Here is a 14,211-nt window from a genome sequence, read left to right as displayed (position 1 = left end):
CAGCCTGTGCTTGGATCATGTTTTCATTTGAATACTCAATAAAGGCGAGGGTTTGAGATACTACTACAGTAGCCTTAATTTGAGGCAGACTTCACAAGCCTGTCAATCCTTCAGCAGATAACCAAGTTATTTACATGCTTACATTTATGAGCTATCCTAAATAGACTTATAAATAGAACATAAAGTGCATGAAAAATCTCAAAATGTCACTGCAGGCCTAAAAGTTGCAATATAATTGAAAATCAAAGATAAGGTTCACAGAATTTCAGCCCTCAAGTGAAGTAACTGCTAGTTCAGGGAACCAGTTTTTTGTGTTAAGTCCTGCCAATGAGTGTTAATATTTTTAGATTTCTGGTTATCACTTTAAACACTTAGAGAGAGATTGTTAAGAGCACATATTAGAACTAGGCATCCAAAGATGAATGGATTTCATTAATTCATTCATCCACCCTAGATGTGTACTGCTGAGTTTCCATACACAAAAAACATTCAGATCAGGCCATTCCTTTCCAGTTTCAAAACCACACATTTGAAATGCAGACAATTTCACTAATGATGTGGGAAGACAGAAGCACTGTCTTCATCCCATTAGAGAATGCAGAAAGAGAACAGCAAGCATTCTGTATTTATTCAGAGCTACACTGTTAATCATCATGAAATGTGCCTTCTTTTGAAGGGCCCAGAACCTACAAAGGTTCATAATTTGGGCAGTGACTAGTAAATAGAACTATATTCCTGTAATCTGGCATGACAGATTACAATTTAAATGCACATACAGGCACAGTAAATATAAATAAGGCTAATGAGGATTGGAAGGAATAACTAAATTCTTAAGTGTCATAATAATGGTTTAAGTCTTGACAGGTTACTGCTTAGTTCCTTTTATCTTCAAGGATGCTTCCGGTAATAGGGATGTCTCACTGCAAAAGCTTCAAGGCAAGTAATGTATTCTTGAGTGTCTCATGCCTGCCACAACAAAGTTTATACCAGTAAATAGGATTGCCTTAAAGGCTAGAGAGAAAACAGAGAAGTTTAAAATTCCAGGTGTTTTCAAAAAAATGGAAGAAAACACCCAAACTCCTTACTACTACTGAAAAAAGCTACAATAAAGCATGCCTGAAAACAAACATACTAACCAGTAGTGATCCATAATAATCTTACAGAAGAGCATATTTGGGATATTCACACTATTGCTTTTGAGGCTTAGAATCTTCCAGTAATTGCTTGCATCCTTCCAACCACTTGCATATGCTATTAGGGTAGCATACCTTCCTGAAAAAAGGCTCTGTCCTAGGTACCCACCCCAATTCACACGAAACACTGTCCTGAACAAAACCACAGTTTGACTAAACAGCAGCAGCAAGAGATTTAAAAAAAAAAATCCTAAAATCCAAGACAGCAGATGGTAAATCTCAAATTGCAGGCTTTAAGTAACAAGTATGTGCCTTGAAAGGAAAAGAAGCTTGCACCTAAAATTATACTGTGCTGTCTGCTTTCAGAGCAAAAGGACATTTTTGGACTTTGTTATTAAGAGATACTTTCTTTCTCTGCACTTCATCTAATGACAATTTTGTTCTTAAGATGGTATTAAAGGGCACTTTATATTTGGCAATCTGGATAGCAGAGATGAGGACATGGCACTATTCCTTCATTTTGCCTGAATTTTTAACTTTTAAACTTTTTTTAGCTTTTAATAGTGCTTACAAAGTAAGGGGGGAGGGGAGAGAATACATATACTTTAATCAGGTTTGGTTTAGACCACATAGAATAACACATTAGAAAAAAAAGGCAATTACTTAAAAATAGTTGTATTTATATTTCACAATCTGCTCAAATACTGTTTGTTTGTTGGGTTTTTTCTGGGTTTTTTTTTTATAAACTTTCTACAGGATGTTTTAAAACAAGTTCTTCACATTGCTTCAACTATGTACTTATGGAATTTGAGGGAAATAGTTCTGGTTGTTTTTACAGTTTAACACATATACAGTACCAAAAGGATGGTGGTTAGTCACATGCAGTCCATATGAGATTCTAACATAACATTTAGTGAATTTTCTGATGTTGACCACCCCTTTGATGCTGAAGGTAATGCATCTGTGGAAAGCAAGGACTGTAGATTTGGGTTACTGCTCTCTGCATCTTCCAGTTTTTCAGTGTTGTCCTCCCAATTAATGTGGAATCTTGTGACTCTGGGATTAGATGCCAAAATATTCCTTTGAAGCTGGGAAAGAAGAAAATATATGGATTGTAATGCGTACATCTAAAACTGGAGTTCATATGCATATAGATTTTTTCCTTTTAGTCTCTATAGCCTTGTTTGCTTAACAGTTTGTTTAAAAAGGGAATTCACATCAATGTGAATCTATAGCTACTACCTATGGATCAGAAATGTGCTTACAGTACATCACTTATTATTTTCCCTAATATTCTCCTCAGCAAAATAACCACTTTCTCAAGAGTGTTTTAACTGTTCTGCAAGGTCAAGGCTGTGAAAGAGATCCACAAGTAAAGTGCAAGTGTTTATTATTTTATCCAGCTTTTAGTAAAGCAAATAACTTCTACCCCCACAAGGATTTTGCAAACCACAGTACTTAATCAAATTTTGCATCAACATTATGGTATTTGCAATACCTATCAATTCCATCAACTTCTCATCTTCATTTAAAAGTACAACCTTATCTTTAAACTAGCACACTTCAGACTGATTTCACTAAGAGGATTTATTGACTAAAGTTTTAAAATAAAAACATTTATATTTCGAAAATACTAATGCTGTGGCAGTGGACATGATTAGTCATCTATCTTATTCTCATGGCTGGCCTTCATTTTCTTTTGAAAACATGTGGCATTTGTTTATGTATCCAGCAAAAAAAAAAAAAAAAAAAAAAAAAAAAAAAAAAAAAAAAAAAGAGCAAAAAAAAAAAAAGCTGATTTTCTCCTTATTTTGAAAAGGGGTGAAAGAGTATATATTCTTACCTGGAGGATGGCAACTTAGAGCCAGTGGACACTCACTATGGTATTTCAGAGTGATCACAGGAAAGGTTTGCTTTGTCCATTTTATTCTCCAGGAAAGTATACTCTCATGAAGTATTTCCTGACCCTTTACACTAACTAAAAAGACTATTTATTTTTTAGAAGCTGGTTAGAGCTAATTGCCCAATAGTTAATCAATCACTTCAATAACCTTCTACTTGTGCACTTCCATTTTTTCCCCAAGTCACATTAAGGACTCTATACAAACATATGATAGCTTTTGCTGTTCTCTTCCATAGCAGGAAAGCTAGATTTTATATAAATGGAGAATGAAGAGAAGTAGTTCTAGGCATTCTAAATTCAAGTGTTTATAGGGAGTCACCATTTTGGCTCTGGCAACCAACATAACAAATAAGTTATGTTTTAAGTGAAAGAAATAAAGAAGAAAGGAACATATGCAAAGTTTAAGAATCCTCAAACTTTACTATAATTTTCAGTAATTTTTTTTAGTACCTGATCACTGAAAATAAAGTTAAGCATAGAAAAACATACTATTTCATCTTTTAATTCTAGTCCTGGTTTAATTATTACCATGAAGAATATATGTTTTTATAACTTTATCTGTATATTTCCTTTGTCAAATTAGACATTTATCAGATAATGATCTAACCAGGCTCCCATGTTCTCTCATTTTGCACCTAATTTGTTCCTCAGTTTGTTTGGTAAAGTTTTGCAGAAACTGTAGCTCTGACCCTAGAACAGCTGAGTAACAACTGTAGTAAATAAATATCTACAACTTAGTTCCAGGTTGATGGGCTTAGAAAAAACATTATGATGGTTGATGGCCTTAGAAAAACATGTTTTTCTGAAGAACACGGCCATTTTATAAACAGTGGTGCAGGTGGGAATAAATCCAATAGTTTATTTCACAGTCAGTGTGAAAGTACAGCCAAGTCTTCAGGATGCTGGAAATTTTTGATGGTCTCTCAGTATTCACTAAATTTATGACAACTACATGGCACTTGCAGTCTGTCCCCCCAAGTATTTTCCATTATTTGATGCCTCATTCCATGCACTTAATGAAACCACTTGGGGCTTGGGTTTGTTTCTTAAACACCTTTTTCTATAAGCATACCTCTGACACATGACTAAAACAAAACATGCCTTACCTTAGAAAAATCTGGCTTTACTGGTGGATTCTCTCTCAGTTCTGTTTCAGTGTATTCATTGTTTACATAGTAGCCGACTCTAATAAATTCTTGACCTCGGTAAGTGCATGTAATTAGCACAACTGTTACACCTACTGCATCTGCATCTGGAATAAGCCCTGGGTTAGGTGCATCAGCCTAAATGTGAAAGGGAAAGATAAATTAAAATTGATAGCACATGCCTACCTAGCAGGGGACTCTCAAGTAGTGTGTTTCAGCAGCTAAGTAGTGACTATATTTAAAATTGTTCAAGTTAACCAGAAAATATACTGCTTTCACAACATCAACTCTAGATTTAGAACACCATCCTCCAACGACAGAATTGGAATACAGTAAAATTGTTTGCTGACATTTCTCATGGGCAAATGGCCAGGTTTGATCCAAAACTCCTTTTAAATATATGATCAGCTGAACCATTGTTCACACAGGGGTACCAACATCACTCCAGTTCTACAGTGCCACAGTTCTCCAGCCCATCTTGATAATTTAGTAGAGCAAGATTATTTTCTCATACACCCTCAAGGTTGAATTGGTCTGTATGTGTGCTCTTTAAGAAGACTATATCCTTAAAACTAGACTGCAAATTATAGTTCAGCAAGAAAAGGGATGGGCTATGGTAAGGTTTGAGCTGTTCCACAGATTTCTAGGAAAGGAATTAAGAACTTTCTCTGGCTTCATTCCTAATACCCATATTCATTAAAATTTATGCCGTTAACTGCATCATCTCTCCAAGACACCTGAACATTTTCTACCAGTAGGCAAACCTAATTAATATGCAACTGATACAATCTTCCTCAGTGTCCTTACTTACCATGGCTCTGCAGTTACTTATCAATAAAATTTGCCTCATAAAATGTGGCTCACATCAGTCCCTTAAAATGCCTCCTAACTACCACATCTATTGATAAAATGTGATGCCCGATTCTGCTGCAGGATTTAAAGTAACAGCAACACAAGTATAGTAAAACAGCTTCATATTTACAATTCCACATGAAGATCTGAAGTCAACAGTGAACACCCATGTTGTGAGAACAAGCTGGTATTAGTAATGTGTGTTCAGATGGTTTGGGTGTAACAAACCTTGCCTAATGACAGAGGATGAATGGAATGAATGCCTGTTGTCCCTCTCATTCCTACTTTTCTATAGTATTTATATGCTTCAGCATGGTGAAATTTGGGAGCTGCTGCTCATGCAGCATTGGCATCTACTCTTTGCCACTTGAATTTTAAGCCTTCAAACCAGTCTGGCTTTTTGTGAGAAGCTGTAGGCACTTCACACAAAAATTAGATGAGTCAGACCTCTCGGGTAGAAATACACCCAAGGGATGAGAAGAAACCAGGGAATCAGGTAGAACTCCTCTTCCTCCAGCCCTGAAGGAAATAGAAAATGACTGAATGGCTTTACAACTAGCATAGGGGAATGGAAAAGATGGCCAAGAAACAGAAAAAATGCAGAAGCTTGAGGAAATCACAAGAACTGCCAGTACAGTTTACATCATTACTTTAACTCAGTAGTCTTGTTCTAACAGTGCCCAGAACTATCTGATCACTTTAAATTTCACAGTAATGGGCAACAGAAGAACCACATTCTGTTTAACTTCCCATTAAACTCAACTCCCATTCTAATGTAAGATCTTAGTCTTCCAGGTTCCCACTGTCACTTTCTGTCTTGTAATATCCTGTGACACAGTTCTGAACCCAAGGAAATACTCTGTTCTAATTCTACTTATCTCTCAAGCATTGTTTTGCTGCATGAAAAAGACACTGAAGACTGATTAAAACAGTTTTTTCAGATTTTTAGCTCCCTGGTTTTGTCTAACTCCTTAATTACTCAGGAACCAAACATCATACACAGATGGCAGAAAAAAAACAAGAGCTTGGTATGACCAAATGATAAATAAGCAGATTACCTGCAAACAGATATTTTGTTGGACAGAGGCAGTAGATTAATTTTTGCATAAAAGTCACTGTCTTAATATGCCATAATTATGCTATAAATTACTCAAGAATTCGATGAAATCAGCCCACATGTTGCCTTGAATTATCTTGATTTTCCACATGATATTTATTCTCATAGCTATTCCTGCAGAGTAGGTAGCAAAGGTTATATGTGCACTTAAGGATAGTAAATTATTTATGTGCTTATATGCTCAAAAAGAAGTTTCTGTGATTTTATTACAAATTCCCAAGAGAATCGAGAAGGAATCAGGTTCCACTATGTATATCTTGAGATTTAAAAACAAATAGGCCAAGCTGTGGGCCTTTACTATTGAAACCTTTTTAAAGGTAATGTTTTGGGGGTTTAAACAAAAAGCTGTTTTTCTAAGTCTAATTGTCCATCTTTCTGTAAAGCTGAATTCCCAACCTGTTTCACATATTTTTTCATCCAAGGTATTTTTGTCATCCTTGGTAATCTATCTGTGTGGTACTCCATTTTAGTTGCTATTTCAGCCATTTTCCTATCTAGAAAAATCTACAACAGATTATCTGAAAATTTTATACTCCTCTGCAAAGGTCCTTTCCTTATGCTATTCCCCATGAACATAATCTCTTTTCTTTGTGTCACATGCCTCCTGCAGTTCTGTGCTTTGCCCTATTCTTGCCTTCTCTTGCTTGTTTTCTCCGTATCCCAGGCTGCTTCAGCTTGGTGAATAAAATTGCTTCAGTCATCAGCAAAGGCTTCTTGCAGCACTTTGGGTTTTGGTGGTTTCCTGTGTACACATGTGCTGAGTCCTACCCTCACCTGAAATCCAGAGCCTTTGAAGTGTAATATACGCAGACCCAACCATGCTTCCGTAAGAAATAAAAAGTATATTTTAACAGATGGAATCTCTTACAGGACCTACTCCAATCTAAGCAAAAATCTCTACACATCTCCTCCTAATTTAGCTGTAGTGTCATTTATAACCACAATACAATTACTGAGTCCATTCTACAGAAACTGCAAGACCAGTAAATTTAATTTGAGACCTGCCTAATCATACAGCCAAAACGTGCCTTTTTTAGGCCCCTGCTTCTTGCTCCTTTCCCATCACCATCAACAAGGAATCTTTGGACCTTTGATTGAGAACAGTGCATCTTCAAATTAGAAATGTAAATGCCAGCTGATTTTCCACCATACAAACACAAGGTAGCCCCTCTGAGAGCAATAGAGGATCACCTATTACTGACCAATTAATGCCATAAGCTATAATGGCTTGATAATGGAAAAACTGTTAATAAATGATGCATTTGTTACACATTTGCTTTATCTGTAGTGTGAAAAAATTAGGCCTGGCTCCAAAACCAAACAGAAATGTTTCAACACTGATTTGGGTGTATGTGGTTAATAAATGCTGCAACAACCAGTCTAATCCTATCCTTAAGCCTGTTCTTTAAGGAAAAAAAAACAAAACAAAAAGGCCCAGAATCAACAACAAACAAGCACCCACAAAACGCCAAATAAACTACCCTTCCTGCAACTTACAGAATTAATCAGGATTGCCTCACAAATGTTGGTATTATTTTAAACCAGTTACAGCAACCATGAGAAATAAGGGAGTCAGCACTTCAGTGTTCTTTAATGCTCATACTTCAGCATGCATTTGCCATTAGTTAAGTGAATTTATAATATTTGGGGAAAAAAGCAGAGTTCTTATACAATAAGATTTACTCAGTTTCTGTCTGATTTTTTTATCCCATGGATTTTGCTCTCAGTTTACAAAAAAAAAAAAATCTAGTACTTCATAGAGAAAATGAGTTTTAATAAAAATTATAGTTTTGAATAAATAGACTAACAAAAACACCCCACCACCACAACAGAAGTTATCCCAAACAAAAGAAAGCTTCTGTAAGAATTCAGGCAAGTCTACTTCAGGTTTTCTCCCCTGCTTCTCACTGAGTTAAAATAGAAACAAGTCATCTTAGTGTTGCTCTTTCCCTGTTTTCTTTTCCTTCGTTATTCCTTATTAACTTTTGGCATTAACAGCAGTATTTTATAGACTGTCACATGTTCTAGACTTATTTTTGCAGTCTTGACCTACACACTTGTGTACCTCCCATTTACCAGTGAATTTCTATCTTTATTTTAGAAATCACTGTATTTTGTTATGATTTAGCATGCTTAGCCAAACATCACAGCTGACCATGTGTTCTGCCAAACAGAAACAAATGTCTTGATTATTCCAGCTGAGTTTTTTCAATTAGTTTGTTGGTCTGATCCTCTGAAGGTGTTGTGTACATTAACCTAGTGCTCCTGATTGTCTGAAACTGCTACCAGCAGCAGAAGAGGTGAGCCTGATGGGGCTGGTGTAAACCAGGCACCTGGCACTGCTGATTATGAACCAGACTGGTTAAAATTATCAGTAGCTATGGGAACTGTGCTTTTATCAGTTATTACTGATACCACAAATAAAAAATATAACCAAGCAATATCAGAGGCAAGAAGTACAAGCTCAGGAAGGTATATCATACCTGAGGGGCTCACTGCAATATTTTTTCACCATTATTTTTCAAGTGCCTCTTAGTTTGATACAGTTATCCCATATCAAATTAGCACAACTTTTAGAAAGGGTTAAATCAAACTTACCTGAAATACAAACATGTGTCTGCCTGCAGGAACAGGTCCAACTAAAACAGAGTCTAACACCTGATCATACTCTTCACTTTCAGCTGAACCCACATAAATTATTTTCCATTCCAAATCTACATAAAAAAGAAGAAAAAAAACAAACATTATTTGTCATTACAGTTAGGGGGTCTTCCACTCTTGCCCATCTACAATTTTGCATAGCCTAAAATTACTTCTTTGGCAACAAGCCTAAAATAACAGGGACCTGTCTTCATCAGAAAAATTTACTGATGCCTGACCCTCATGAAACAGATCATCCCACTTTCTCCCTCTAGTCAGATGTACCACAGGAATCCCTCTATTTTTACAGTGAGGTTAATTTTCAAAGTTCATACAGAGAGTAGGACCCTTTTACTAACTGGGAGCTGTGTTGAGCATCTTCTCAAAGTCTGTCAGAATTATGCAGCAGAGGGATGATACCTATAAATCATCACATCCTTGAATACTGACTAACCTCCCAAAACCAAAATTCCCACCTTGCACATACACACCTCACAGCTTAAATTACAGAGATCATGGAAAGTAGTTAATTGAGTAAGAAACCCCCTGGGCAAGCTCCAGGCACACTAATTGTATGCCCCCCTTTCTTCATATGTCACTTGTGTTACCTGGGAAGTACATAAAATTGTGACAGCATGCCTAGACCATATTCTTAAAGACAGTGATGGTTGGATCTTATCTACATCCTGAAATTGAATTATAGACCAAAAAAAAAAAAATCAGCATAGCATGTTGCTTCTTAAAGGCATGCACTAAACTAACATTTATTACAAATCAGTGTTTTCTAACTCAGCCTCTTCCCCACAGATGTTTTAAAGTTGAAACTGCAAATTAACCCAAATTAGCTCTTCCTGGGTCAGCTTTTCACCTTCCCTTTTTGATTCAAGAAACAGTATTATTCACACATATGAAACTAATCTTGCGAGACAGATTTTGGGGTTATTAAAACAAGAGGGGAAAAAAAGAGACCACCATTACAAAAAACTATAACTAACACTTCTTAATTAAGCTGTTGTTTCAGAACTGTACCTTAAAAACTTACATGGTGTATTTCTTTTTTTCCCTGATTGCCTTTGCAAAACACAAACCTGTAAGCTATTACATTAACTTGATTAGTACACTTGGCAAATCCAAAGGTCTGCCTCATGGTTTCTGGATGCAGGAATGGAATTTAAGCATAGAAAAAAAAAATAGCACTTGGAACAGAACGTGACTGCTTAAAGACTGCAACTCTCTTTCCTCATTGGTGAATTCTTCTCGCTTATTTTGTTTACCATTAGTGCAGGTTTTGCAGGTTTAACTATCATAATAAACAGGGCTTGGGAAGGGATTTTACTCATCTGTACCACACAGCAGTTTCCTAGGTACTGTATCAGAGGTTTTATTTACCTTTTAAGCATGAAGTACTAGCTGTTGTCAGTATTGCACGGTACTCATCCAGGATAATTAAGGAACTTTCTTGTCTGCATCTGAGGACAAATTACTACTTACAAGAAGTGAGGACTTTTAGGCTGAACTGCTTAAGACTACCACACCATCCTGTGCCATTATTCTAGGAGAACAAAATGTAATTTGTTCTAAACAACTCATAGTATTTAATACTAAGTGTAGACTTTTTAAAAGTAAATTTTAAATGTTATTTAAGTATGTTGATACAGAACAACCACTTTAGGAGGGCTGGAGTTCATGGATTTCATTTTAGGATCATTATTGCAGAGCACAGGCCGAAAACAGCAAAGTAAATAGATGTATTAGCATAGGAAAGCTGAGGCAGTGACTTTTTATCAAGTATACAATGGCTGTGTTTAATCTTATTTTTAAATGTGAAAGACAGCAGCACTCATCCCTAATTTATCCTATAGTCTTAACTTGCATGTTGGTGGGGGAAAGGAGCTGAGAATTCTGTATCGGACCATTTATAATTCTTCTCATCACAACTGTCCAGGATTAACTTTTACCTAAGTCCCGAGTGTGAGGAGCGCATCACCTACAGCTGTGTACAACTGGAAGGAAAAGCCTAACATTGCACAGAGTCCCTGTCAGGGGCACTGCCACCTGCCATAGCAGTTGCCACGGAGGGGGTCCGGTGCTGCCCCTCGGATGGGCAGGCTGACCGGAGAGATCCAGCCAGCAGCGTGGTGGGGCATGGAGCACAGCTCCAGCCGCTGCGTCCGTCAGTTGCAAGAAGGCAGGAGACGGGCTGAGGAGGCCTAGAGAAACCCTGGCTCAGGCGAGACTTCCTCTGAAGTTCCCGCCACGGCGGCCGTCCCTCCCTCCCGCGCTGTCACCATCCCGCCGGCACGCACGAGTACGCGCTGCTGCAGAGGCAGGCGGGGTGAGGCGACTTAAGCCGCAGCGACAGCGAGCCTGCCATGGCACCTCAGCCAGGACAGCGCTCTTCTCCTCAGCCCTGCCCTCGCCCCTCCGCCCGCGGGGCTCTCTGGCGTGCAGGCGGCGCTGGGCTCCGCCGAGTGCCGCCCGGGCAGTGTCCTCTCCCGCTCACAGGCAGCCCGGCCGGGCGGCCTCCTCCTGCTCTCGGGGCAGCGGCCGCTCCCCGGCCCGCCGGCGGGCGCGAGCGCCCCGCACTCCCTCCCTCGCCCGGAGCCGTTCGAAACTCCCGCCCGCGGGGCGACGCGCGGCCTCTCGGGGCGCGTCCCGCGGCCGCCCGGGGGGCGGCGCTGCGGAGCGCGGCCGGGGCGAGGGCGGCTCGCGGCCCGCCCGACTCGGGGGGAAGGCGGGAGCGCGGCGGCGGCCCCGGCTCAGGACCGGGGTCCCCGTGGGGCGGCAAGGCCGGGGCCATCCCCCACCCGCTGGCGGCTGCCAGTAACTTTCGAGTGACTTCCAAAAATAGTGGCAGGCGGGCGGCCCCCTCCCCCGCGGCGGGGGCTCCCACAGCCCGCACTCCCCTCCGAGCCGTGCCCCCGACCCCCGCGCACCTACCGCGGCTGCCTGCTGCCGGCATGCGGGGCCAGCCAGTCAGCCCGCCCCTGCCTCCCACCGTGATTTCAATTTTTTTTTTTTTTTTTTTTTTTTTTTTTTAGTATTAAAATGGAGCACGAGGCCATCGAAACGCATCCCCGCGGAGCGTTTTCCGCGCTCCGAGTACCGCCGGGGCTAAACACGCAGCATCCCGCGTGCCCGCGGGGATGCGCGGCCGCCGAGCCCGGTTCAACCCTCCTGTCTCCCGCTCGCTCCCCCCACGCACACACAAAGCTGGCAACATGGCTACCTCCACTCTAACAAGTTCCTCGCAACTTGAGGCAGCTCGCCGCCTTGCCGATGGCGGGGAGAGGCGGCGGGCCCGGCTCGGCGCCCAGAGCGGGCGGACACCGCCAACTTTCCCCGGCGCCGGGCTCGGCGGGAGCGGCACATCCCCTCGCCCGGCCGGCACATCCCCTCGGCTCGGCACGGCGATGCGGCCGAGGTGGAGAGACTGTGAAATTGTAGGCGCAGGCCTGTGCAAAGTTTAAGCCTTAAATGCTCCGAGCTCAGAGCCCCGGGTTGCAAAATCCGTATCGGGGAGAAAAATTCTACTCACCTTCAGACAGGTCCTCTATGCACTCGAATGTGATTTCGAACTGGAAAGGATTGTAGAAAGGAGAAGGATTATCCAACACCACTACATTGTTCACCTGAACCTTTGCCATATTTTGGAAAAAAACACAAACAATAGGCAGAGCGTGTTAACGCCGCGCACTAAAGTCCTCCGTGCTGGGCTCCCGCGCCGCACAAGCCCCCGCTCCGCTGCCCGAGCGAGGCTGCAGGGCGGCGACTTCCACAAACTTTTTTTTTTTTTTTTTTCGCCCCCCCTTTTATTTACACCGGGAACGCTCCACACTGTTCGCCGCTTTCCCTATTTCGCTCAACTACAGCCCATTCTGCCCCTGCTCGCCGCCAGCGCCCGCCCGGATTGGCCGCTCGCCGGGCGAGGGCCCTCCCTCCGCGGGCACGGCGGGCACCGAGCGCCGGCCAGAGCGGCCTCCGCGCGCGCCCGCCCCGCGCCGCCCCCGCCGCAGCGCCCCCGCCCGGCGCGCGCCGGCAACGGCCGCCAGCAACCGCCAACGGGCCGGGGGGCGGGGCCGAGCAGGGGGCGGGGCCAGGGCGGGAGAGGGTCCGGGCGGGCTTGAGGGAGGCGCAGAACATCTGCTTCTCTGATTTCCAGGAAAAGGACTGAGAGCTTATCTCTTTTCCTCTTCGTTTTTTTCTTTGTTTTTTTTTTTTTTTCTTTCTTCTGTGTGCATTAAAGTCCAAGCAAGGGGAAAATCAGGAGGAAAGATCTTATTACGCAACTAGTCAGCTCTCCATTCGTGACCGAGGGACTCTACCTTAATTTAAAAGCTGTTGCTTTGCAATGATTTTATTTAAAGAAAAAATTAAGTACTAAGATGCGACTTCATTTCAATTGCTGGCATATAGCTTATGGGACTGTGTTTATCCTGCCTACCACAATAACTTTTATTGAAATTTATACGGTTTAGATTAATATATAGAAGACGCATCTTTTGTCAGTGTATTTTATTTAAAGTTGTGAGCCTTGTGAGCTGAAGAAGAAAGTAATTTCCTTTCAAAGTGTTCATCCTCTGCAAGTTGTAAACAATGTAAGACCACATCCAGCTTGGAAAGTGCCCTAAGCTGAAAGTTGAGGCTGGAAGAATAGTAGGGCAAAATATCATAACTAAATTGGAACCATGGGTAGAACAGGGACAAAATATAATCTTTTGTCCATTCACTTTAGGCAAAATGGTAAAGAAGCACTGTATCTCAATAGGACAGAAAACTGCTTGCAACTAGAGCTCATTTTAAAGTTTTATTTAACCTTATTTATTAAAGGGAAGATTCAGAAGTGTTTAAAAGAATCCTAAGTGTTTTTTTATATGCTAGGATTGTGCAGTATTGTATAAACAACAACTGCAACGCTGGCTGCTTGGGAGGAGTGAAAAACTACTAGGCCAGCACTCATGATGAAATTGTTCCCAACATCTTCCAGAACAAGCACTTTTGCTGTCAGAATGCACAAAACGAGTCTAATCAAGTAGGAAGGTGTATTAAGCTTTCAGCATCCCCTAAGAAAAATGTGAAAGAAAGTGATTCACTTACAGGCTAAACCATCTTGCCTGCGGGGCTCCACCATGTGCAGAGGGGCACTTTCAGTTTTGGGCCCATTTCAGCCCTTTTTGGTTTTTGTCATGCTTTGTTTGGTGAGTTTTTATCTTCCTGTTTCTGTGCTGATTGTGCTGGTGCTGGTGGCATCCCGGGTGCCAGGAGCCCCCCAGCTCAGGGCAGTGGGGCTGGGCAGTGGTGCCAGGCTTGTGAGCCCAAGCCTGCAGCCCACGGCAGTGACCTCTTGGCCGCTGGCAAGGGATATCTGTGCTGGGATAGAGCACCTGGCTGGCTGGGATAGAGCCCCTGAGCACAGCGGCC

The 14,211-nt window shown here is 41.6% G+C and overlaps 2 protein-coding genes across 2 annotated transcripts in view; one reads left to right on the top strand and one right to left on the bottom strand.

Moving 5' to 3' along the window:
- MCM9 (minichromosome maintenance 9 homologous recombination repair factor) overlaps positions 1–14,211 on the top strand; it is a 48,248-nt gene that overhangs the window by 18,412 nt on the left and 15,625 nt on the right. The gene's annotated exons all lie outside the window — the stretch shown is intronic.
- Positions 1,724–12,749, bottom strand: ASF1A (anti-silencing function 1A histone chaperone). Its single transcript, XM_054630062.2, has 4 exons — positions 12,329–12,749; positions 8,749–8,864; positions 4,143–4,319; positions 1,724–2,221 (listed from the first exon to the last, which is right to left on the bottom strand). The coding sequence occupies exons 1-4, from the start codon at positions 12,435–12,437 to the stop codon at positions 2,009–2,011; spliced, it is 615 nt and encodes a 204-aa protein (XP_054486037.1). The 5' UTR covers positions 12,438–12,749; the 3' UTR covers positions 1,724–2,008.

Source organism: Agelaius phoeniceus, chromosome 3 (genome assembly GCF_051311805.1).
Source record: "Agelaius phoeniceus isolate bAgePho1 chromosome 3, bAgePho1.hap1, whole genome shotgun sequence".
Taxonomy (NCBI): Eukaryota; Metazoa; Chordata; class Aves; order Passeriformes; family Icteridae; genus Agelaius; species Agelaius phoeniceus.
This window is presented reverse-complemented; position numbering and strand designations above follow the sequence as displayed.